The sequence below is a fragment of the Ochotona curzoniae genome, unplaced genomic scaffold (genome assembly GCF_017591425.1).
Source record: "Ochotona curzoniae isolate NIBS_2020 unplaced genomic scaffold, NIBS_Ocur_1.0 contig_4558, whole genome shotgun sequence".
In the NCBI taxonomy this organism is placed as follows: domain Eukaryota; kingdom Metazoa; phylum Chordata; class Mammalia; order Lagomorpha; family Ochotonidae; genus Ochotona; species Ochotona curzoniae.
The window spans coordinates 150,931-177,345 of NW_024466327.1; the positions used below are offsets into that span (position 1 = coordinate 150,931).

Below are 26,415 nucleotides of genomic sequence, written 5' to 3' on the forward strand. Positions count from 1 at the left end.
GTGAGGTAGCCTGAGCCGGATGCAGCCGCAGCACCCAACCAGCACACGTGAGAACCAGGAAGGGAGGAGGCAGAGCTGACAGGGGAACAAGGGGTGGTTCCCTAGCTGAACAGCAACTTACACTGAGGAGCGTGAGCTGGGTAGGGGGTAGACCAGGCCAGGCAGGGACACAGCACCTGCACACCTCATGTGGACCAGATTGGGTGAAAGCCAGGCTGGGCTGACTATTTCCACTGGTGCAAGCTACAATCAGAGTAGGTGAGGGTTGTTGGGGCTTGGTCGTAGCATCAGCTGGCGGAAGCTGGTACAAAGGGTTAGACATGTCGAGTTGAACCACAGGGCCAACTGGAGAGGGCACAACTGGAATGGGAGCGACCTGGGAGGGAAATAGTGGGCTCCTCCCTCTTGGGTCATCACCTTCCACAGGAGGGCATGGGAACTAGGACAGGGGCTGGGGTGGCTAGACAGATACCCAACAACATTCGTTAGGGCCGGTTGGATGAGATGGTTGGATGGAAGAAGGTTGCAACACCCGTTGGCAAGTATATGAACAGAAGGGTATTTGGGACAGACTGGACTAGTATGCCATACATATTGGCAAGCCAGGGTAGGGTGTGGGCCTGGTTGGGGTTACTGTGGGCTGCCCTGACTGGGCTGCAGCTCCTACTGGTACGTGCAAGGGCCAAGTGTGTCCAGGGCAGAACCATGCCGGACTACAAGAGGACACGGGTGGAGACAGAACCGACCCAGCAACTGCAACCACCAGCTGATCAGGGCAATGGACTGTGCTGGGCCCTATGTTTACTAGAACACGCAGGAATCTGGACTGGGAATACCTCAAAATTTCTTTGAGGATCTCCCCAGTCGAGACACCAGACTCAGAGTCCTAACCAAGAAAAGACAGAACAAATCAAGCAACAACCTCTGCTATCTGTTGGCAGCAAAAAACTGGCAAATGGAGACTCTAGAAGGGACCGTGTCAATCAATGGACTCTTCAACGACCACATCATGCTTGGAGTGGCGAGTCTAGCAGCGACCCATGAATGGTGAACTATTGGAACCACTTGATCGAGTATCTCAGAGCATGCCCCACATCCGGGACTTAAGGACTTAAGGTTGGTGGGAAACTGGGTGGGGCTTATTCCTCTATATCCCCCTTTAGGCCTTGAACCTTTTTTTACCCCAATTAAATATGTAAAGATTGTCAAAAAAAAAAAAGAAGAAAAAAAATTAATGGGGCTGAGATCACTCCCTTACTGCTGAAGGGGTTTGTTTTGAGAATACTTGTAGCAAGGCATACATTCCTGTTGTCGGTGATGAGAACAAGAAGCTAGAAGGTAGAAAGTCTTTCTATATACAAAGAAATGTTCATATTTACTCCACTAACTTATGCATTTACCATATACATTCAATCTGCACTGTCCCATAAGGCAAAATCTTATAAGCATCAAGTATTATTTTCTTGGATGACATTTCTCTACCCTATCCCACTTACTCCCAGTTGTTCTTTTTTTATCTAGAAATTCATAAACTCTAATGATCAAACTATCTTAATCCTTGCATAAACGGCTTACTGAAGGTTTTTTCCTTCTGAATGTTTGCACAATTCACTCTGCCAGGAAGCAGATATTGGCATAGGTGATCAATCACTTCCAAAAAATAAGTGTGTTGAAACAACTTATTGCCTCTTGGCGATGTAGAGAAGTAAGTGAAATTTGAATTCTGACCTGTCAAGGTACAGATCAATGAACTGGGTCCCCACTCTGCAATCTCCTGATCTTGGAGATTAGAATCAATGCTCAGAGTCATAACCCAGGGGAGAGATGAGTCAAATGAAATAGATAGAATGCATTATTAAAGCAACACTTGGGCTTCACCCCTTGATAGTTTGTATTTTTTTTAGTAGATGAAGCCACTTGCAATTTTTAGTCATAGATAATGTGTCTGAGAAGCTTTGTGTTTTGAAATACAATTTGTTTAGCAAGTGGTTCCCCCCCGCCTTCAGATCATGCCACATATTCTAGATTTTTAGCTCTAAGTCAGTACTATTATAAAAAGTATAAATGGTGGTCTAGGTGGAGTCTGTTCCTTCTCACACTCTTAGCAGTTGCTATCACCCTTGTGTTCTCACAAGAGACTTTGTACAGACACACAGGGATAGCACACTATGTGCCTTGGAAGGAAACCCACCCATCACCTTCCAAAGTGCTAACAGGATCTTTGTATTTTGGGATTTCTCCTGATTTTTTTTTTTTACCCATATTCCTTGCAGGTATCTTTATTTCATTCCTTCTCAGACCCTTCCTGCTGGGAAATGACCTTGAATTTCAATAGAAAAAGATATGAACTGAAATCTTGGCAGGTGGAGGTGAAGCACTGTACTTGACAAGGCTGCATGGTTGTCTCTTACATAGCTCCCAAATGGTTGTTAAGAAAAGAGCATCCTGGTAACTCTGGTACTAGATTACACAATTTTCTTACTAGGAACTGAAAAAGGGTGACCACTTTCAACTTCCCTAGCAACTGGAGGAAAACAACAGAAACAAAGGTCATTCTATTGCTATTGGGTGGCGGCCAGCTCACGTGTTACCTGGCATTGTCCCATTCACATAGCCATTGACTGTATACATGAGGGACGATGAGTTGTTCCAGCTCTTGTTTTCATCAAACACAGCAAACAGCAGCACATGTTGTCTATCAAACATCTTCTGAACGCCATCTTTAGTTAGAGTACCTGTCAAAGAGAAGATGGACTTTTCAATATTCTCTAGGGAAAGTATCATTAGTTATTCCTAGATGGCAAAGAGTGTAGAGCAAGCAATAAATAATAATAATCATAACATTTATTAAAGATACATCTTTGCCAAATTGCAATCACTGGGGGCTTGGTAAAATCATTGTGCCCTGTTAAGTAATTCCTCTCAGTCCGTATTGCCTTGAAGAATGGGACTTAAATTCCATCTGACAAAGAATGAAAACACTGCTGACAATCCAGAATGCAAAGGTATCCATTTCCTCCAGTTTCCATGAGCAAATACATAGGAATCTTAGCTCAGGTAGCAAAAGCATCACTCTCCAAGTTGGATGCAGTCATCTTGATGATCTGAGAAGTGGAACACTGGTGAATTGGTTGGGAAGACCAAAATCAATCCATTCTTACATAAGGAAAAAAATTCTGATGGTGAGATGGAAAAATTCACTATTATAAGTTTTAAAACATTTTTCATTGTCATCTCACTAACTCCTGTATACCAGACAAAAAAAGAAAAACATGTAAAATGAATAAATGAATTGACATTGGCGGTAGTTGTGATCAGTTTGTGTGGTTAACATGTGACGAATGTATCCTATGGTATGTTCACTGTGGACATAGAAACAGATGGTGAATCCATCAGTCACTCCCATGATATATGCCATAGTCTATTTTAATGAAAGGTTCTTGATCTTGGTATACAACCAAAATCCAAACCTACTCCTTTAAAAGCCCAACCACTGAAATGTATCATAAAGTCAAGTCGTGTGTGTGTGTGTCTGATGCTCAAAGTGTTGATAAACAACAAAGTGAAATTTCTTACATTTAGAAACCAGATTGCCACTCTGACTTGCAGGCTAGGTTACCCAATTTCTGTTCAAGAACTCTCTCAGCACAATGTAGGTTACTATATACTTTTTAAAAGGCTTTAGCATCGATATCAGTGTTGCAGAGCTTACAAGCATGGTATCAGAACAGACTTTCAAACACAGTTTTACTTTCAGAACTGAGATAAGAGTTAGAAGCAACGAGAAGGACCCACTTCTTTAAACATTTATTACTTTTCCTCTGGACAAACAACCATCTGGTCTCTGCACCTTTTCTCCATGTTGGATGTACAAGGAGGTATCAAGATATTCTGAGATTCTTACTACTCCCAAATTTCTTGTTGTTGTTGTTGTTGACATCTTTTTACCTTTCTTACAGATGAGCAGAGGTCCAATCAGCCCAGAATTGAAGTCCTGTATCAGATCTTCGTAGGAGTAATAGATGTGCGTGAGGCATGGAGGGTCATCATGTGTGGGCCCACTGTCCTCTGTGATGTTCCACTCGTAGATATATTCTTGGCCTGGGGCTACAGCATCATCCATCTTCTCCATAGGGAATGTGTGGTCTTGGTAGGAAGCACCTGGAGAAGTAACAGCCGTGAACATACAGGGCAGGTTTCTGGGGACTTCATTATTTTCAAAACTGGGGAGGCCCAAGATGAGCTCTCTGAGTTGTGCATGCATTTCCACAGTGAACCTAAACTGTTCAGGAAGGATCACATAACACCCACTTCTATCCTTTTGTAGTTGTAAAGGGTTTGATACCGCAGTACTCTGAAGTACACAAAATGGCTAGTAAGTCATAAGGTTTAAAAAAATTTTTGAGGCATCTAAGCAATTATTTAATTACAGAGAGCTGAATCACTTAGATCAGTAAAATCCCAGAATATGAAAAGGGATTCTCCTTTTTTTGTATGGAACCCAGTAAGACATATTTCACTGCCTGCTAGCAGGGATCATAGATGCAGCTGTTAATCTAATGTTTTATTTGTCCTATATTAATATTTTCAAATATTTTTCCCAACTGCTATCATCATCAGCCAGCTTTTATATCTTGATGACATTTATAATCTTGATTATTCTAGCTTTCCCTCTCGAGTCTCAACTTCTAGCTCCAGTAATCAGTCTAAATGTCCTTGCGAGTATGAAATGCATGCTCTAAAGTTGGATATTCTGCTTCTATACTGTGAGCATTCAAAGGCTCTTTCTTTCATGGCAGGAAAAGGGGAGGATGTTAAAAAATGGGAACTGAGATGTCAACCATGAAATTCAGAGAATTGAGTGTGTCGATAAAAAATGAAGATGTGGTAGAGATGGAAAAATCGATGGTAGGAAAGAGACATGTTTTTGTTTTTCTAAGTCTATCTTGTCTTTAGCCTTAACAATGTTCAATCCTCTCTACATTTTATTTTGGATATGATGTATCTTAAGTGTTCTCATGTTCATATCTGAAGGTGAGGATTGTCTTAGTTTGAGTTTCCATAACACAGTGCCCTATACTGCACAGCCTTTAACAGGAGACGTTTATTTTTTTAATTTATGAAGTTGGAACTTGGAGTGAGCTCCACTGAGGGCCCCATGTTGTGTCCTTACACACAGGGAATGGGGTGGGAAGACAGTGTGGCACAGCAGGTTAAGGCATGGCATCCCTCATCAGAGCACCAGACAGAGCCGCAGCTGCTCCACTTCCAATTTGACTGCAAATATCCCTAGGAAAGAAGAAGACGGCTCAAGTGCTCTGGCTTCATCCACAAACATGGGAGACCATGATGGAGTTCCTGGCTTCTGGCTTCAGCATGGCCCAGCTCTGGTCATAGTGTCTACTTGGGGAGTAAAGCAATACATGGAGGATCTCTCCCTCTGTCACCCTGTCTTTCAAACAAATGAACTAAATCTATTTTAAAAACAGACAGGGTCCAGGAGATCTCTTGGGTTCTTTTTACTAGGTATCATATCATCATTAGTGCTCCATACCATGGCTTAAGTACTCCAATAGCTTCATGTTGACGCTTAACATGTCAGCATAGCAGTTTGGGGGCAAGCACAGAGGTCTCTTCCATCACAGTAATGTAACTTTTAAAGGCGATAAAAACAGGCAATAATACAAAGCACCTGCTTGCAATCAGCAGCAAAATCCATAAATTTTAGAGCAAAGGGGAAAATAGCACGTAGGCCTTTTGTTGTAACCAAGTCCTCCATCTCAGTTTAACTCATTAACTCCCGCCGCCCTAACCACCACCGCCATCACCATCACGTCCTAGGTTCTGTGCTGGGGGTCAGGGAACAATTGCAAAGAGGATGCAACAGAAATCTCTGGAGAGCCTAGCCTCACAGCAGGGTGATGGATGTCATGCCTGGATTTCTTCTAGGCCACCGAGGGAGGAGGCCATAATTAGAACGCTGTTTCACTGGAATGGGAGCCAACTGTAGGAAAATCTAAGAAATGGCTAAACTTCTGTGATATGTATGCTAGATACACCATTGTGGCTGGTTTTCCAGTGATAATAAACGTATTTGTAAACAGTGTTTCACATGCTTGCTGTTTCAACACATACATGTTGCCACAGTTTAACAGGTCAGTGTCCATCTAGTTGATCAAAGTACATTACTCAGATTTTCATAATTAAATATAATTTCCATCCATCAAAATACAGATGATTTTCAAATAACTTAATACGTTAAGCTTCCTACTTAAACAGGACTTACGGATATTAGCTTTTATAGACATCTTGAAACAATAGTAAACAATGCACATTTACACAAAGGTTGCATTCTATAATCATACTGATGGAGGACTACTAATGAGTGAATTGGGGAACAACTTTATTAAAGTTTTTTCTGCCCTATGTAGTAGCCTAGCGGCTAAAGTCCTCGCCTTGCACATGTCGGGATCCCATATGGGTGTCAGTTCTAATCCCAGCAGCCTCACTTCCCATCCAGCTTCCTGATTGGGAAGGCAGTTGAGGATGGCCCAAAGTCTTGGGACTCTGTACCCACGTGGGAGACCCAGAAGAGACTCCTGGCACCTGGCTTCGGATTGACTCAGCTCCAACCATTGTGGTCTCTTGGGGAGTGAATCAACGGACGGAAGATCTTTTCTCTCTATCTCTCCTCTTTGTATATCTGACTATCCAATAAAAAATAAAATAAATCTTTAAAAAAGTTTTTATTCTTTTGATCAGAATTATTTCATTTTACCTCTATTTAGAATAAAACAGTCATGTCACATCTTTGATTTTGCCATCTGCATAATATGAGGTAGGATCCTAAGCAACAATTTGGAGGAATTATTTGTGAAATTTATTCTTGATGAATCTCTGGTCATGACTTTGAATTCAAAATAAATACTGAAATTCCAAATCAGAAGGATGAGAAATGGACAGGAACAACCATTGTGCCAAGACATAAAAAGTCCTTGTTGAACTTCTTGCTAGAATAAATTCTTTATTCGAAAGAAGCCCTTCCCTTCGTATTTACTCAGTTCAGTTTGCTTCCTGCTCAGTCTGTGTCAGCCTTGTGTTTGCTCATGCCCTGATGTCCTAATGGTTTGCCAAAGAGTGCTCAGTATTTTGTCTTGACATAAAGTGCTGCATGCAAGTTCTGGGAAAGGGAGGTTGCATAAAGAGCCTTTTTGGTTACTCATCAGGGTGCTCATTCATTAAATCCTCCCTTGTCACTTACTTTTTTGAACAACTCTTTCCCCCTCCATTTAGTAAACTTAATGAATGCTTTAGTGCATCCAAAGATCCAGAACATTCTTTCGGAAGCTATAATTTAGGCAGAAAATTAAAACACGGATGTTTTCTTAAGAGTCTGGTCTTGTGTGCACTGGGCATGCAAGTTACTTTTGAAGGGAAGTTCAGGTTTTTGCAATTAATGAGAATTATTCTATTTGTCAGTATTATTTGTTTTGGATATTTATCTCATGTTCAAGGAAATATCTTCATGCAGCCAAAATACATGGTTCAAAAGTGAAAAATAAAACCACCTACATTATACCAAGTATTGGGAAACTTTGAAAAAAATCTTAAAAATTAGGCTTTCCTATAGAGAATTTGGCTACATGAAGATGCAAGGAGCAATTTTCAGTGGAAATTGTAACTGTTATTTGAAGAGTTAATTTACCAGCAGATGGATAAATAGTATGAAATGAATTTTTCAGTAAAATGCTTCCAATGCAAATTATACATTTATAATATGAAGAGATAAATCAAGTAAAATAACAGTGCTAAGATTGACTATGAAACAAACTTGGTGAAGATAATGAACCAACTGCTCCCACCGGTGAGTGTGAGAGCTGAGATGGGGGCAGACCAAGCCAGACAGGGTTACCATACCTGCTGGTGTGCATGTGAACTGGGTTGGGGTATGGCTAAGCTGGGCTAACTGACTGTATCCACCGGTAAATGCATGAGCCCGAGTAAGTGGAGGCTTACTGAGCTTTGCCGCAGCATTGGCCTGCAGGTGCTGAAACTGAGGGCAAATGCTGTCAAGCTAGACTGCAAAAACATCTGATGAGTGCTGAACCACTGGACTCAGAACTCCAACCAAGGAGAGAAGGACAGAATCAGTGAACTGACCATGGAGTGCATGAGTTCGAACTAGGCCTCCTCAGCGGAAAAGATGGAGCAGTGGACAGCATGCCCAGATGCACATGGGAGATAATGGCAACCAACTGGAGCTTGCAAAAGGACATCTGGTACCATAGCAGAGGAAGGAGAGCAGAACAAACTGGTCAACTACCCTAGCAAAGTTTGACAACAAATGTCTTGGTGAATGCAGACTCTAAGGTGGACTATGTCAGCCAATGAACCTTGGAAGGATTTCCTTATATTTGGATTGGCAAGCTCGACAGCATTTCAGAACCATAGAAACCACTTAAGTAGAACCCTCAGAGCATGCTCCACACCGGGGACCCTGGGTTGATTTTGGGTGGCCATTCCCCATCCCTGGGTGCTGGAGGCTTGATGCAGCTTCTCCATTTGTCTCCCTCATTTCCCCAGGTAGGAAGAAAAATTTCCCCTCCTGGAAGAAAAAGAAATTTTGGAAACAATGATCTCACCCACTTTTCTGTAATGCTCAATCCTTCCAACCATGAGCAACTATGTAAACATTATTAAAAAAAAAAGATAAGCTTTAAAATGAACAAAATAAGCTTTAAAATGAACGAAAATTTGTTCGAGGGTTAACTTTTCAATAAACAGCTCAGCGTACATGCTACAATTTCTTAAATTTTGACCTCAAATTGAAATCCCTTTAACAACAGAAAATATTATGATAAGGTATCAGTTACAGATGTGATTTTCTGATTAAAAAAAACTTATTTTACTTAATACTCTTACATTTCTAAAGGAAATGTAAGCACTCTGGTTTGCAAAGTGTAATTTGGCCATCCTGCCCCATTGTGGGGTCTCAACATATTATATTGTCTCAATGTCTCCACATTCATCTCCAGGCCAGCTAGTCTAGCACTGTATTCACTCCTAAAAAAAAAAAAATAGCTCAAATCTTAGAAGGCCGTTATGGGTGAGGATGAGTGTCAAACATGAAAATCCGATGTGCTACTTTAAGAGAATACATAATGAAATTAACAGAAGGCTTATCTTTTATGAAGAGCACTTTTTATTTACATGTATCTGCCTCTCGTTTTCATGATTACATTTTACTTTCCCTCCTCATCTGTATTTACCTTCCAAGGGAACTAGCGGCACTACACACATCAATGATGAGCTCACCAGTGGAAGTGGTTGCAGCATATGAAGCAATTTTCTATAAATGATTGCTGGTTGTGGGGAAATATAGAGGCAAATAAACAGCAAAGGAGGAGGGATGATGTTGCGAAGTTCACTCCCTGTGCAAACAGACTAGCCGGGGTTCAAAGTCCTCAGTCCTCTCTTCACTTCCAGTTTTTGAAAAGGAGTCTGCCAGTAACATTTTGACATGGGGAAGGTTGCTTCCCTACTGTCCTATTTGTTAAACTCCTGTTGCATTGGTCTGAATAGGCTCAGACCATGAATAGGCTATGTGGCTGTATTCAAAGGAACTGCATGAACTGGGGCACATGAGAGAGACTCCTGCGTGTGTATCCCATGAAGCTTGTCAAACTGGCTCTTGACAATGCATGAAATAGCATACTCAATGCTATTTTGTTTTCTCTCAAGATCAAGACTAGGTGCTGATAATATTACCCCTTGGAAGGCAGCTCATTGTTATCAGTCACCTTTACCTTGGTAGGAATGAACCTGACAATTTACATTAGAAGTAATAAATGTAAAGCCCATTTTCTATCCCGCAATTCATAACTATTCAATTATTTGAATATACTTTAACTGAAGACTCACCTCTACTATGACAGCTAATATTTATAGTTCTGACTACATGCTGGGCAGTGCTCCAAGATTTCATGGTAACAAGTCTGTATGATTCATATATGACTGTTATCCTTAGTTTATAGATGAAGATGGGGCTCAGAGACCCTGTAGAGTCTTATAAAAGTTACATAGCTAGTAAGTGTCTGGACTGAAATTTGCATATAACAATCTAGGTCCAGAATCTGTAGTGCAACCACTCAGCTACTTAATTCCTTTCTTCTGAGGTTCAATGGCTGATACATGTGAGAGAAAGAAGCAGAGTTTGTGAACTGTGAAAAATGTGGAGTTATTAAAACATGCTGCCATACCAGCAACAGCTAAACTGGAAATACCAACTTTGTAAAAATACCAGTCTCTAACAAGGCTTTACCTTGGTGACTGTGGTTTGAACATCAACAGAATGGGAGTAATTAGAACATTAATGATAGGGCCTAAGTACCCTGTGTCTCATGCAGTCACTTTACCATCATCATCTTCAGAATTATTATCATCATCATCATTATCATCGAGGGCTTGTCAGGCTCCAGGGACCGTATTATTGCAGCTTTAAAGTTGCAGCAGCAAATTTATAAGGTTATTAAAATGGCTCTTATTTTACTTATGGCAAAAATTTGGGAAAAGATTTACTAAGCTCACAGAACCTAAAGTGATGAAGCCAGAATAAAACCCTAAATCTACCTTCAAAGCTTATTTCTTAATCACTTCATTATGTCCAAAATTCTTTTTGTACTTCAAAGCATCACCAATAGTATCACAACCGAATACCACTCACCGAGTCTCATCCATGTGCCAGGTCAACTCTTTTGTCAGACCAGTGTTTATGTTAGTGGCTCATGGACCAAATCTGGCTAGCAGCTTCTTTTTGAAAATTAAGGTTTATTACAACACAGTCATAGTCATTCCTTACATATTTTATCTCCAGCTTCTTTTGTTCTATAAGATAAAATTGAGCAGTTGCAACAGAGCTCCTGTGGCCCTTGAGATGGAAAATATTTACTGTCTGGCTCTTTTCTATAGAAAAGCTTGCTGACCCTTGATTTATATAATCAAATCCTAAGGTTTCAAGTCTGTAAATGTTTCAGTGATATGATATTTATCTCAGTTACTGCAAGTAATATACTTGTCATTCTATTTTACAAGTGTTCTATTTTTAGAATAATGGGACATAATAATTTAAAGCATCTATCATTCTTCCTCTTTCATTTTAGAATGCTCATATTGCAATTTAGAGATGTTAAGCAATTTTTCCATCCAGTCATTAAGAAGAATCTAGCAAACACTGAGGTCTATGTGACTGCAGAAACTCATTCCAGAGACCCTGAAACTTCCAAATGTAGAAATTTTTATGATACAGTTTCATAAGCACCAATCACAAAAAAATTTTGTCAATGGTTGATATGCAATACAGTTTTAAATGTGCTATAATGCTGTATGAAATTGTAAATTTGCCCTTGTTAGAAGGATATTTAGTTCCTCTTACCTTCTGAAAATTTGCTGTACTTAATTCCTTGAGGGTGAATGCTTAAAGGTTTGTCTGCCTTGTTCTTAAAGTGAACTTTCATGATGTCTCCAACCTCAGCATATAAAGTCGGCCCAAGAAGTCCTGTGGAAACAAACATTTAAAATATGTTAGTAAAATAAGTATTTTTTTTAAAAAATAAACCATGTCTGTATTCAGAATTGTCAAAGGTAGAGCTACAAAGTGGAAGAGTCTTCATGTCATTGTCCTATCTCCTTGTCCTGAAGCTTCAATCCAGAAGATGCTATCAGCTCATTATTTTTACATTAGCTTAGTCACAAAACACACATACCAAAAAACATGAGGGTGGGTGCCTCTGACCTGGACCCAATAGTTATGATTCTGTCAGCGACAGGCTTGCCTTAGAGACTAGTCCCTTTGGTCAAGAAAAGATCCATTTTCAATTACACTGGGTTTATGTAAGGGTTTCTCAAAGGAGAGAGACGTCAGTGACTTATGTAAGAGAAGAAATAATACAGATCTGGCTTTCAGGCAAGTTCAATCCATGAATCAGGCGTGAGCTCAACATATCCAAGAAGGAATAAGAAAAACTGCATGGGCTGAATGAGAAAAGATGAGGGGCCTGGCATAATGGCTCAACGGCTAAATCCTCACCTTGCAGTCACCAGAATCCAATATGGGTGCCAGTGCAGGTCTCAGATGCTCCATTGCTATGACCTAGGAAAGTAGCAGAGGGTGGCCCAAGCCTTGGCATTTTGCACCTGTGTGGGAGACCTAGAGGAAGCTGCTGGCTCCTGGCTTCGCCTTGGCTCAGTTCCAGCCATTGTAGCTATTTGGGGAGTGAACCAGTGCATGGAAGATCTTTCTAACTCTCCTTCTCTCTGTATTTCTGATCTGCCTCTCCAATAACAACAACAAAAAGTCTTTAAAAAGAAAAAAAAAAGAGAGAGAAAAGTGAGGTAGGGGTAGGGTTGGATGTTATGTGTATAGATGTAACAAAAGACTTTTTTTTTCTTTATGAGGACAGTAGGAAAGATAGATTTTAGCAGTCACCCAAATATTCCATTGTGGACTCTGATATAAAAGAAAAACAAAGCATTTTCTGCAGAGAATTTGGGAAAAGAATTTAATCTTAGAGGCAAAGCAAGGGCCAGAGTTGGGGCACACTTTCCTAAAGTGGTGAGACCAAAGCAGAGAGATTTGCAGAGACCCAAGCGATTGAGTCAATATCTGGGGTGTACATTATGAGAAAGTTGAACAGAAAATGGAGGGGCCAAGACTTGAAATAGATTCTCCAGGAAGAGATACAGGTTATCTTGAGTGGCAATTTAATCCTTGCTCTAAATGCCCACTCTGTTTCTTCTAGTTTCTCCTCTGAACGACACCATTCTCCTGCAAGTCTCTGTCCAGTCTACACCTCACTAACACTATGAGAGAAAAATTTTCCTGTTTAAACTTCTTTCTCCTGCTTAAATTATTTCAGTGACTTCCTGTTTGCCGCAAGAAGAGGCCTTAATGTGGTTCCTGATAGTCTGTGTGCCTCTCTAACTACACTTTCTGTTGGCTACTTCCTGGAAGTTTGTGTTCTGTTGTGTCTATTCAGTTATGATTCTTCATATGCCACCATGCTCTCTCACCTTTAAATCTTTGTGTGTGTTACTTCCTTTATCTGAACTTTACCTTCCTTACCACCCCTGCAATGGAAATTCCACGATCCTTCTTTTTTTCCAGCTATCCACAGAATAGAGAGTCTTTCTTGATTACTAGCTGTCAGATAGAATGCCTGAGTCCTGCTATTGAATTCTCATTTAGTTCTTCCTTGTTACTGCACAGCACAAAATATGTTTAAGTGAATGAGGAAAGGTGGATATATGGATATCTATAATACCAAGACACGTGTGATCTAACAGAGGTATGATTTATAACAGCCAACAACAGTAGCAACAACGCATTTGGCTCTGGAAGGCAGGGGTTAGTTTTAAGTGCCGGAGTTGCACACAAGAGGGGAACTTAATTCCACCGGCAGACAGCAGGAGTCAATAAAGGCCCAGACAGGATCAGACCTCTGGTTTGGCAGAGTGAAAGCTGTGCTCATGGATAAGGTTAGAAGCCTGGAGAGGGCTCGGTGTAATAGCTAGTGGCTAAATCCTTGCCTTGCATGCTCCTGGATCCTGTATTGGTGCCAGTTCGTGTCCCAGCTTCTTCACTTCCCATATAGTTCTCTGCTTGTGGCCTGGGAAAGCAGTAGTGGATGACCAAAGTCTTTGGACCCTGCTCTTGCACAGGAGACCTGGAAGAAGATCCTGGCTCCTGGCTTTAGACTGGCTCAGTAGTATCCACTAGCAAAAGAACTGGGAAGGAGTTGGCATTGTGGCACAGAAGGTAAAGCTTCTGCCTGTGACTGGCATCACAGGAGCTGTGGTTGGGACCCTGATATTCATGTGGGATGACTGGATGAAGTTCCAGGGCTCCTGGCTCCGGTCCAGCCTTGCTCCAGCCTCTGTGGCCATTGGGGAGCAAACTAACAGACGGAAGATCGCTCTTTCTCCCTCTCTCTGTCTCTGTCTAACTCTGCTTTCAAATAAAATGAGCACATTTTAATACTTTAAAAAAGAAAAAAAAACTTAAAGGAAGCCGTGTGTTCTGTCAGTCAGAGGTCACAAATATGGTTCTTGAGGGTAATTTTAGCAGACTGGGTTCATCACCTAGTACACAAGAAGGAACATCAGAGAAAGTGGAGAATGATACAGACTTCTCATATAGGAATTGGTAGTGAAGATAAGGATAGAAAAGAAAAAGTAGGCAGGGTAAGGGAAAGATTTGTTTTTTTTTTTTTTTTTGTTGTTGTTGTTGTTTTTAAAGATGAGCCTGAACATCATTTGGTTTGGTTCAGTGTGACTGTTGATTTCCAACTGAATGAAAGATTCCATTCAAAGAAAGCTAAAGATTCAAGGAGGCGAGAGCAGGCAGGGAGAATGGGCTAGACAGCAAAGTGGAGAACCAGTTCAGGAAATAATGACAGCCTTGTATCTATTTAAGGGGCAGGGAGGAAATAGCTGGTTTCCCTACACCTAGGGAGGTCTTTTTTGATGGTTTCCATATTGCCATATGGAATGTGGCATCATAATTAAGACCCTGAACCCCATTTATCAAGAAATAATAGAAGAGATTTTCCTTTAAAAATGTGATGATTATGCACATCATATTAAACAGAAAGCTGGGCATTAGGGTAAAGCAAGTTTGGTATGCCAACATTCCACATTGTGGGGTCCATTCAAGTCTGAGTTGCTTTCTGACCTCACTTTCTGCTTCCGAGCCTTGGAGGCAGCGGATAATAACTCCTGGCTCTTTTTCTAGCCTAGTCTTGGCTGCTACAGGAAGTTGGGGGAATGAACCAGTGATTAGAACATCTCTCTAGTTCTCATTCTCTGTCACAATGACTTTCACATAAATGAATAAATATTTTTAGAAAATATTTTATGTATTTTTGTTGGAAAGGGAGATTTATAGAGAGAAGGATATGAAGAGAGACAGAAAGATCTTCTGTTGCTGGTTCACTCCCCAAGTGGCCACAACTGCTGGAGCTGATCCAATCTGAAGCCAGGAGCCAGGAACCTCCTCCAGGTCTCCCAGGCGGGTGCAGAGACCCAAAGCCATGGACCATCCTCTACTGTTTTCCCAGGCCATAAGCAGAGAGCTGGATGGGAAGTGGAGCGGCTGGGACACAAACTGGTGTTCATATGGGATCCCTGGGCGAGTAAGCTGAGGATTTAGCCATCGTGCCAGGCCAGTAAGTAAATAAATCATATAAAAATAAATAAGTGACTAAATGGGAAGAGAGATGCAAATAAACCAGTCACATGCAGCCCTTTTTAATGAATCTAGAGGGCCCATGCAAACAAAAATTAAATTTCTTTAGGCACACCTGTATTCATTGAACTGGACCACAAGCCACAGCAAGGTAGAATAGAAGCTTGCCTTATGCACTCTGGAATCCACAGCATAGAGTTCAATGCCCAGCTCAAAGCAAAGCATATTATTATAATTTGTTCCATGAATTAAAAAACCCAAGATCTTCAAAGTTATATTGAACCCTTTTAATCAAGGTTAAAATCAAAGTCACCTGTTTGAACATGTTACCTGTGCACTTTCATAGGGCCCCGTTCTCAGAAGGGCCTCCTGCTTCTTTTAAAGCTTACTCTCTTTTTTTTTGAATTCTCAGAAATATGAACAAAGGGTTCCACATGAAATATAGCTTGCACTGATGAAAAAATAACATTAACACATTTCTATGAAATATCACTAAATACATATCTTAGATAAAATGGTCTATACAATTCATATTTAAAGTTGAAAAATAAATTTTAGGCTTACCTGAAATACTAGATTGTGGCTTTTCTTTCTTAAAATACACTTCATACTCTCTGTAGACTATTTTCTTAAAGGAAGTTGGAGAAGAAGTCAAACTAGAAATAGAATGCAAAACTAATTCAAAGGTGTATATGACCCCTACAAGTATAAAAGCAGAGCTTTCAAATCTTCAAATATCTAGTAAAATGATAATACGTTCATTTCAATTCAGAAACCAAAGGTTTTTATAGTAACCAAGGTAGTTTTTAGTGTGTAAAAAATAGTCTGTCAGGATTATTTCACAATTACTAGCTGATTTTTAAAATCTGTTTTACTTGTTTGAAAAACAGAGGTACAGAAAGAGAGGGGGGAAGAGTGAGAGGTCTTACATCTGTTGGGTCATTTGTCCTAATGGCCATTGTAGCTAGAACTGGGCCAGGCTGGAGCCAGGACACTGGAGCTTCTTTCTTGCTTCCCATCTCTATGCACTTGAGCTAATGTTTTCTCAGGCACAAAAGCAGTCCTGGCTAGGACTCAAATCGGTGCGAGCATAGGATGCAGGCTTGTAGGCACTAACTATGCCGCAACACTAGCCCCTAGACTATTTAAGATCATGGTGCAAAACCAAACTTCACATTTAAGTGTTGAATGATTGACAATAGGACCAAAGCCTCCAAGGATAAAGACGCAGGGCACACTTTTGCTGTAACGTTGAAGGCATCATTTGGGATGCCTTGCAACCCATATCAGAGTCTCTCAATTAGTGGGTTTTTTTTTTTTCCAATTTCCAATCCTGTCTTCCTGGCAATGTTCACCCCAGGGGATAGAACGTGATGACTCAAGCATCTTGGATTGTGAACACCCATGTGGGAGATGAAGTTGAATTATGGCCTCCTGGCTTGGTCCTGACCCCACCCTCACTGTTTTGGGGAACTAAACCAGGATATATGGAAGATCTCTTCTATCTCTTGGTTTTTTCAATAAATGAAAAGTAAATAGATTTAAAAAGTTAGATCAAAATGAAATTCTTTCCAGCTAACCTAATCAAACACATCTTTTAAACAATTTTTCAGGCTTTCAGATTTAGAAAAACAAGATTTGTTTTCATTGAAGAGGCAGATTTTACAGAAAGAAGAAGAAATGGAAAGATCTTCAATTCATTGGTTCACTTCCCCAAAATTGCCTCAAAGGCTGGAGCTGAGATGACCGAAAGCCAGGAGCCAGGAGCTTTTCTTAGGTCTCCCATACACGTGCAGAATCCCAAGGCTTTTGGCCATCCTCTACTGCTTTCAGAGGCTCTAAGCATGGAGATGGATGGGAAGTGGAGCAATTGGAACACAAACCCACACCCTTATGCAATTCTGGTGCTTGTGAAAGGAGCATTAGCCAATTAAGCCATCACACCAGGCCTTCAAGCACAGTACTAAGCTACTAAGCACTGCGAACCAGTATCAGCTGGCAGTAGTATGTTTCTAGTTTAGAGGTTGGAGTAAGAATAAGTTGGATTAGAGCAAGAACTGGGAAATTTATATTGGAAGCAAGCAACCAAAAGGTGTGTCGACATAGTTGATAAATGCTGATGTAGTTAATAAATGGCAGAACTGAGATATTAAAAGATTGAACTGGGGTGGACATTTGGGCAGCTGTATGGAACAACCAAAGTCTATATTGGATAGCCTCGGTTCAAATCTTATCTCCATTCCTGATACCAACTTCCTGCTGATTGACACCCTTGCAGGTAGCAGGTGATGTCAAAGTGGTTCAGGACCTGCTACCAACGTGAGAGACCCTGATGGAGATCCGAGCCTCTGGCTTCAGGTGAACCCAGCCCCAGGCATTGCAGGCATCTGGGGAGTCACACAGTGACGGGGAGCTACAACTCTCTCTCTGCCTCTCAAATAAGTAAAACATAATATAAAGAAGACAAAAAGATAAAAGCATCATTTCCTCTCCCCACCAGCAAACGTGACCCTAATAACTGTTGTTTTCTTCTCTGCCTTTGGGTTGCAGGGAGTTCAGGATCTTAACCACAGTAACATATTTCACAGAAATGACAGAAGCCACTGAAGGCAAACTTCCTCCTGCTGGGGCCTTTTGTCAGGGCTTCCCTGAACATTCCTCTCTAATCAGAGGAAGCCACACGATGCCCTGATTTTAACTGTGGTGCTTGTGTTTCAGAATTCACTTTTTACTGTTCACCCTGCATGTTTGCCACTCTGCTTCCTTTGACCTGTCTCTCTAACTCCCATCACCTTCCACTTAGACACAGAGCATGGCTACAGCAAACAAGCAGCCAAGTTGCTGTACTCCAAGCAGGCAAGGTTAGTTAGCATTGGAAAGACTGTCATTTGCATTGGGGATTTGATTAAAATAAGTTCCCTAAGCATTCAGTTAAAATAAGTTTTACTTAGATTATTAGTTTGAAATGCAATGATAGAAACACTTTTTTTTAAAAAAGGAGTGATTCCCTCTTATTCTAAGACCAACGTGGCATGTAACACCATTCAATATAAGCCAGGTATGATCAAAGCTGAAAGGATTAATGTTATGCATTGACAGATACAAAATATTGCATTCCTTCCTGACTGATTGCCTGGTTTTGTAATTTTAAGAGGAACAAACCTTTCACAATCACTTAAACAGTGATGTTATGTAAAAAAATGTGTCACACTAAGAGGTTTACTAGTTAAACAATATAACTAGTTAAGAACATTGAATACATACACTGTGATCTATCTAATTTCTGGAAAGTTTTTATTTGTCCCTTAACTTAAAAAAAAGTAATTTAAATGAGAAGATCCTTTCATACCAATTAAACCTCCTCTCATTTACATATGCCTCTAAATGGTGACCATGCCAAAAAAGCCAGGATAAACCATACCCCCGGGAGTGATTAAGAGTTAAGGAATGAAGTCTAAAGTCACTTTCAATAGCACAGGTGAATCAGACGGGAAGCAGGAAAAACTTGGAAGTATGAAAGTGATGCATTTCCATCAACTGATTATATTTTGACAGTCACAAGAAAGCAACAAAACATAATGATTTCTTGTCTTAAAGTTCAAGCTGCACACTTCAGTCTTAGAAGATGCAGTTATTCAGGAAAGGTAACAAATACGTAAGCTAAAGCTTTATAAAAATATCTGACGCTAACATCAGCAGAACATTGCCTGGAGACCAATAAAGGAACCAGGGACACTTTGAATCAATCAATATATTAAACCAACAATCAAATGTGCTGACAAATCTGTGTTAAAAACAAGGTCTTGAAAGCAGCATGTAATTGATCAAACGGAGTATGCTATATATCCTCAGAGTGATAATCATTTTATTGGAGGCAAAATTAGCATCCACTAACTTTATTTCATTATACTTTTCTATGAATTGCATCTACCTACCTGAAGTTTTTTCTAAAAGCCATTTTAAGCCATTTGAGTCATCTAAATATATTTTTACTAAAAATGACTTCCTCTATTGAAGCCCCAGCAGATACCAGACCTGAGTTACCTTAGGTTTGTGAGCTCAGGACGGTAGTTCCAGCTGATGTGCTGAGCAGCCACGTAGAACTGCCTTAGCTGTGCCGCTTCAGTCCCTTGGCTGCCCCAGCCTGCCCAGCTGGTGCCCAGGACAAGCAGGGCCCAGAGATGTGGGCAGCCTGGCAACATGATTCCTTCCCTGAGGCTGCTGACTACCCCAGCGGGTCCCAAACAGGGCTTGCTCAGCAGCCTACTATGTCCTGTGCTGAGCCGTCCACACTGCAGGGAGCTCAAGGGGCTGCGGGTGGCAGCACCCTCTCGCCTAGCAGCGTCTGGCTCACTGTCCCTCCCCGCTTCCTGGGTTTTTCCGGCTAAAGACTGAGGTCACTGCCCTGTTGACAAGAGGAATTTATTTGAGAGAGCAACCAGCTTAGTGACTGTTTTACTACGAGTGGAGAAAGGGCAGAGGGCAGACATTCTGACAGACAAGACAATACTCTCATGTGCTTGGACAAAGCTATGCTCCTCCTCTTGTACCTACCTCCACCCCTGGGGTAAGAGCCAGCCACCACCTGTCCCTGACCCCCTGCACCCTTCACCCCATCCCTCTAATGTGAGGAAAAAGATACTGTGCCCTGCTCCTAGGTGGTGACAAAAGGGACATCACTGTGAATTTATTTTGCTGCCTGTAATGTATCTTCTGTCTTGAAAGATCTGGTGGCTTCATATTGCCTTAAATCGTGCTGGGGATGGAGGAGCTGAGAATGATGTGATCTGTAGCATCCTGTTGAATTGTTGTGTGCTCCCTGTATCTGCTGCCCTCAAGTTACTCTCAGGCTTCAGATTTTAATGCAAATGTTCCCAAGTAGTGTGTCAGCTCCTTGGCTGATTTTATTGTGCCAACTTAAAATACCCATTCTCTTTATGTTTGTCCATTCTTTGAAGTTCTTTGTTCTATTTTCCTTGATTCTGGGCTCAAAAATGATGTTTCCATTTTATGGACTCTTATAAAACCATTCAAATTATGGACTCATGTTGAATACAGTTTATCAGTTTATGTGAGTATTCTACCCCCTGCTAGATTGTAAGTTATTTAAAAATAGGAACAATTCCCTATACTTCTGTATCTCCAACATTGGTGGTTCCCAAAGTTGACACACCATCAAAATTTCCTAGGGAGGAGCAGGTGTTTGGCACAACACTGAGACCCCACTTGTGATATTCTCTTGGGTTTAAGTTCCAGCCCCATTTTTTTATTTCACATTCCTGCCCGTGTGCACACTGGGAAGTAACAGCTAAAACCACAAGTGCTTGGGTCCCTGTCTTCCATGTGGGAAACTCAGACTGAATTCCATGCTCCTATATTTGCCCTCCGCCTCATCCTGAGCTAGAAAATCTCAATCTCTCTTTCTCTCCCTCCCCGCATCCCCTTCCAGTGTATGTGTCTTTGTACCTTTCAAATAAATCATTACTTTTAAAAAAGCTTCCCAGAGAGCTTTGACAAGATGCAGCTTATGACTTAGAGACCAGATAAGATTGCGACCTTCAACCTACTTGCCTAACAACTGACACGGCTACGGGCAGTATGTCAGAGAAACCTTTCACAGGCCCTGTGTCCTATCTACTGTCTTAACCATTGGACCAATAACTCCGCTCTCAAACAGTTATTTTAGACATTTTTAAAAGATGTATTTATTTGAAAGGCACGATGGCAGATGTAGGGAGACTCCTCGATGGTAGCAGAAGATCCCTGTGCACTGAGCATCTTCTAGGCGCCATTATCATACTCATTAGCATGTTCCCCATAGAAAAGAGCAGTTAATGATCTGTACTTTAGAAATCCGATTACTGACTCTTAGAAGAAAACTACAAAAAAGAAAGATTGCAAGTCTTGGGAAGATAACAAGTCTCTGGGGTTGTAAACATTTCTAGAAAACAATAGGAATTCCTTCTGTGCTGATTATAATGACGTGATTGCATTAACAGCATAAATAAAAATTTGTTAAAATTTCCAAGAACGTCAAAAAGGTCGTGTGTCCCTAAATTCTAAGGTTACAACCAAATGTTCTGCATAAGTGTTGTAATGTTAGACTACTTTGCCATTTTTACTTGTGTTCTTTTTTTTTTTAAAAAGATTTATTTTTTCTCATTGCAAAGTCAGATACACAGAGAGGAGGAAAGACAGAGGAAGATCTTCCATTCAATGATTCACTCCCCAAGTGACCACAACAGCTGGTGCTGCACTGATCCAAAGCCAGGAGCCCACCCAAGGTGTTGGGCCATCCTCGACTGCTTTCCCAGGCCACAAGCAGGGAGCTGGATGGGAAGTGGAGCTGCCAGGATTAGAACTGGCACCCATATGTGATCCCAGTGTGTTCAAGGTGAGGAATTTTAACCCCTAAGCCACCGCGCCAGGCCCTACTTGTGTTCTTAATTTTGTGTATCAAAGCTATAAGAAAATATTATTGCAGCATAGAATTATATTGTTTGATTTTTATTTTTGTGTGTGAGTTCCTAATAAGCACAATTTAGTTTTCAGTGACGTATTTACTAAATACGTCTTTTGAAGAACACATTAAAAATGCATCCATTCTTCCTTGCAGAATATGATCGGAATTAAGAACTTCCCTACTTCTCTTTCTCTTGGGATAAGGTTATAGGATGTGTTTGCTCACTTGCTGACAACTTCAAGATGCATTGAATTGATGGTGAACAGGCACACTGAAGGTGTCATTGAATAAAACTCTAATAAAGGAAGAAGAGATATAAGGGAAACATTTTGTTTCTACATCTTAGTGTTGGTCTCCACATTTGACACACTGAGCAAAGTCTTGATTCTTGGTCTTCCATAGTTTCTGGTACCCATTAAAGGCATCTCTGGAAATGTCAGTACTAGGGGTGCAGGAAGCCGCATCATCAACAACCACAGCAGGTCCCAGGAGAATCCACAGGAATTCCTCCGAGTTGAGACAGCACTTGTCTTCTGACAACACTCATATTCTTGGACTATACTTTAGTCCAAGAATAAAGACTTGGTGATATTGCTCCTCAGCGTGTCTTCTAGTGATTCTGATGCTGCAGGCTTTGCCGAAGTGCACCAACCACTACAGAGACTTTGCTGAGGCTTTGCTGGAGGAAGAGTAGAAGTGGAATAGAAAGGCGTGGTGAGTGGAGAGCTTGGGAATGCGGTCAAATCCTTCTGCTCTGACTCAGAGCTAATCTAAAGGAAATGCCATGTCCTTCATTCACAAGTATTTACAGAAAACTGCAACAAATGCATTACAGTTACAGTCAAGTCTGGCAGGAAACCCAATGTTCATAAACAGGAACCTGTGGAGGTTGAGCGAGATGACTAGAAGAACGGTCCCTGAAAATGAAATGCAAGAAATGAGAACAATTTTATTTTCCTCAAAATATAAAATAAGGCGATCTCATGTCCTATGTATCCTCTGAAGCTCACATGATCCTGTTTGTAGATTACAAATGCTATGCCATAAGTCTGTTGTTCATAGCAAACTCAACTACTCACTGAGCTTTTAAGAAGCTAGAAAGCATCAGACAATATTTTGCTTTCCCTGGCAAGTAGCATAGGGGATTGACTACATAAAAGTTTGGTTGAATTTTCCCAGGAGTCCTAATTTCTGCCTCTCCTGCAAGGACACAGTGACAATGCCATTTAGGAACCTTTAGCTGGAATGTAACACATCCTGAGACCACTTAGGACATAGAATATTTCTATCCCGGAAGGGATGGAAACCCTTATATGAACTCATTCTCTGATCTGATATCTGCCTTTTACTATCAGTACTATTTTTTTCATGGTCTGAAAACGTAAGACACGCTTAAAATTTAATACAAGCTTTATATTCTTCCATTTCTCCTTACTGACCTATTTTATTTTTGTTTCTGTTTTTGTTTTTGTTTTAGTATCTTTGAGGTGAGTGGTTATCTTATTAATTAGAACTGCCTGCATCACATATTGGGTATCTGGGTTCAGCACCTATCTCAAGCATTTGATTCAAGCTTCTTGCTCACACAGGTCCTCAGGGGCAGCATTCAAGTAATTTTTCTGTGACGAATGTGGGAGGCGTGGCTTGAGTTAATGCTCCTGGATCATCCCTGGCCCTGCTCTTTGGGAAGCGGACCAGCCAGTACCAGGGAGCTCTCTCTCTCTTTGTTCCTCTCTTTCTCTAATAAGTGAATTTTTACAAATTTAAAATCTTCACAGTAACTTACCTTAAGAACTCTGGTCAAATGCAGCATTTGTAAAAACTCCGTATGTTCCTAGGTGACTACAGAACAGAAACACAAGCGTGATTGCCAAAGAATAATTGATTCTCAGCAAAATAGATAATCAAATATTACCTCCAATAACCATGGATCACTGCCCCATTGTGCCAATTTTGCAATAAAAAGGAATGAAAAGCACTAGCACAGTGACTCAACATGATAATCCTCCACCTACTAGTGCCAGCATCACATGTGGACGCTGATTCGTGCTCCAGCTGCTCCACTTCCAGTCCAGCTCCCTGCTTAGGGCCTGGAAAGTCAGTGGAGAGTAGCTCAAGTCCTTGGGACCCTGCACTCATGTGGGAAACCCAAAGGAAGTTCTTGGATTCTGGCTTCAGATCAACTCAGCTCCTGCCATTTGGGAACTGAACCAACAGATGGAAGATTCTTTATCTTTTTTTTAAAAAAAAAGATTTCTTTATTTTTATTGCAAAGTCAGATATACAGAGAGGAGGAGAGACAGAGAGGAAGATCTTCTGGTTGATAATCAAGTGACCACAACAGCTGGGGCTGAGTCAATTTGAAGCCAGGAGCCATGAACTTCTTCTGGGTCTACCACGTGGGTGCAGGGTCCCAAGGCTGTGGGCTGCCCTCGACTGCTTTCCCAGGCCACAAATATGGAGCTGGGTGGGAAGCAGGGCTGCTGGGATTAGATTTGGTGCCCATATGTGATCCCAGGCATGTTCAAGGCAAGGACTTAAGCCGCTAGGCCACTGTCCCGGGCCCTCTTTCTCTTTTTTAGCCTTTTTTTTTTTTTTAAGGATTTTTTTTATTGGAAAGTTATATTTACAGAGAGAAGGAGAGACAGAGAGAAAGAACTTCTGTCTGCTCTTCACTCCCCAAGTAGCCACAGCAGTTGGAACCGGGCCAATCTGAAGCCAGGAGCTTCTTCCTCGTCTTCTACATGGATACAGGGTCCCATGGCTTCCGGCCATCCTCTAATGATTCCCCAGGAGCTGAAAGGAAAGTGGAACAGCCAGGACACAAATCCAGTGCCCATATGGGATCCTTGCACATACAAGGTGAGGACTTTAACCGCTAAGCTACTGTGCCAGGCCTGGAAGAGTCTTTCTTTTCCTTTTTTTTTCTCTCTCTCTCCTTCTTTCTATAAATGTGCCTTTTTAATAAATAAATCTTCATCAAAGGCAAGAAAAGCATACGCTAAAGAAATTGTCAGAATCCTGCTTAACAGCTCTGGGTGATTTTCATTGCCATACTTTATGTATGAAATACCTGCTAAGTCCTCTAGGGGGCTTCAGTCTCTTCTGTGAGAAGACACGCAAAATTCTCAGCATTGAGTTTGCTACTCTAGCAATAATTTTCAAAGAATGATAGCACTGACCCTAAGGGTGCTTTTGGTATTAATAATAAACAGGAATTCTGTTAATATGTAGTGAGCATGGTCAGCAGTGGTAGATGTCCAAATAGGAACAGTACACAAATAAATTGTCCTATACTACATGTAACTTTGGAGTATATACTCAACATTTATACACAGGTGGGTTAACTACCACTGAGTTTGCAACTCCACTGATTTACATAAAAATAAACTGTTTGACATTATTTATAGCACAATTGCTATGCAAATAAAGGAAGATTATAAGAGCTCTCATGAAGAGTTGTCCTGCATTTGGATAATCACATTGGCATTGGCCATATCTCTGGTTCCACTGGCTGGAAGCAGCCTACCTGTGTGGCTAGGAACTTCGCTGTGAATCTACGAGAAGGTACTAACTTCTGATGGCGTCAAGACACCTGTTAATGCAGCCTATAATGTTTAGCATTTTGTCTGTATTAGTTTTTATTTATTGTCACTTCCCTTTTATATTATTCCTTTAGATTATAATAAGCACATTTGTTGATTTAAAAAAATTAAGTAGATAGGATTTATTATCTGCATTACTTAAACCTGGGAAAGAGGATGTTAGCAAATTTTTTTTTTTTAAAAGGACACGGATTTTGTCCTTTTTATCATTCTGACATAGTAAGTCAGAAGGTCAAATCAGCAAAACTTACCCCAAAATGTACAATTTCAACTCACCTATGAGGGCTCAAGGGGCTTTTTCCTTCATCTGAAACAATCGAGAAAAAGAATGATTGGAAAAGAAAAACAAACAAATGAGTCATTAGTGATAGAAATTATTAGACCTACTGACCTTCGAGTTACCAGAGAAATATTGAGAACACTTTCTCCCTGAAAGGTAGGGCCGCCTGTTTTATACTAAAGCAAACATCTGACAATATTTAAGTACAGAGTCCTTCCATCTTCTTTCTCTGATAAAAATCTCTTTGTACCCCTGGAGTCTTCAGCCTCTTGGAGATGTATTCTATGTCTATTTTAGTTTTTGTTTGTTTGCTTCGTTTTGTTCTCTTCTTCATCTATTAGTTCTTACAACCTGTTTCCTTGGCATTTGAGGGTGTTGTACCTGGTAATATACTCCCTCAAGCATCAGCTAGACAAACTAAACACATCTGTCTCAACACAACACTGTCGTTTTCCTTTGCTAGTAACATGTATGATCCAGAATCTTCTATCTTAATCCAAACAACAGACTGTGATCCTTGAAGCTTTAGACATAGTTATTGCCTGACGACCATCCAACAGGTTGATAAAACAGGGCAAAGCATCTCATAGTTATCAATGAGTTCAATAAATATTAAATTACATGAAATGAATGAATACATTTTCAGCTTCAATGTGAGAATGTACTTAGAATTTGCAGGATCAGGACACAATATGTATCATTTCCAATTATTTGATCACAAAATACTGGGAAATCTGAATCCAGGCTTGCATAATTCCAGGAAAATTTCTTATTCCCAATAAATTCGTTTATTTCTAAAAATCTAGAAGGGAGTCTGGCTGCTGGT

The 26,415-nt window shown here is 40.7% G+C and overlaps 2 protein-coding genes across 9 annotated transcripts in view; both read right to left on the minus strand.

Annotated features, from left to right (window-relative positions):
• The window catches only part of F5 (coagulation factor V), a 65,105-nt gene extending 45,212 nt beyond the window's left edge, over positions 1 to 19,893 (minus strand). Inside the window, exons 1-5 of one of the 4 annotated variants that reach the window (XM_040986799.1) lie at positions 19,286 to 19,893; positions 15,806 to 15,897; positions 11,432 to 11,554; positions 3,949 to 4,161; positions 2,592 to 2,735 (exon numbers count right to left, since the gene is read on the minus strand). In XM_040986799.1, the coding sequence (XP_040842733.1) occupies positions 2,592 to 2,735; positions 3,949 to 4,161; positions 11,432 to 11,554; positions 15,806 to 15,897; positions 19,286 to 19,443 (730 nt within the window). In that variant the 5' untranslated portion in view covers positions 19,444 to 19,893. Of the gene's footprint in view, positions 1 to 2,591; positions 2,736 to 3,948; positions 4,162 to 11,431; positions 11,555 to 12,085; positions 12,124 to 15,805; positions 15,941 to 19,285 lie in introns of those variants that run through there. The other 3 variants (XM_040986801.1, XM_040986800.1, XM_040986802.1) reach the window with 3 other exon arrangements.
• A 1,834-nt stretch (positions 19,894 to 21,727) lies between these two features.
• LOC121160757 (selectin P) overlaps positions 21,728 to 26,415 on the minus strand; it is a 42,915-nt gene continuing 38,227 nt past the window's right edge. For all 5 annotated transcript variants that reach the window (XM_040986805.1, XM_040986809.1, XM_040986808.1 and 2 more), the window contains 3 exons: positions 25,586 to 25,616; positions 23,491 to 23,546; positions 21,728 to 22,621 (listed from right to left, as the gene is read on the minus strand). In XM_040986805.1, the coding sequence (XP_040842739.1) occupies positions 23,492 to 23,546; positions 25,586 to 25,616 (86 nt within the window). In that variant the 3' untranslated portion in view covers positions 21,728 to 22,621; position 23,491. The remainder of the gene's footprint in view (positions 22,622 to 23,490; positions 23,547 to 25,585; positions 25,617 to 26,415) is intronic.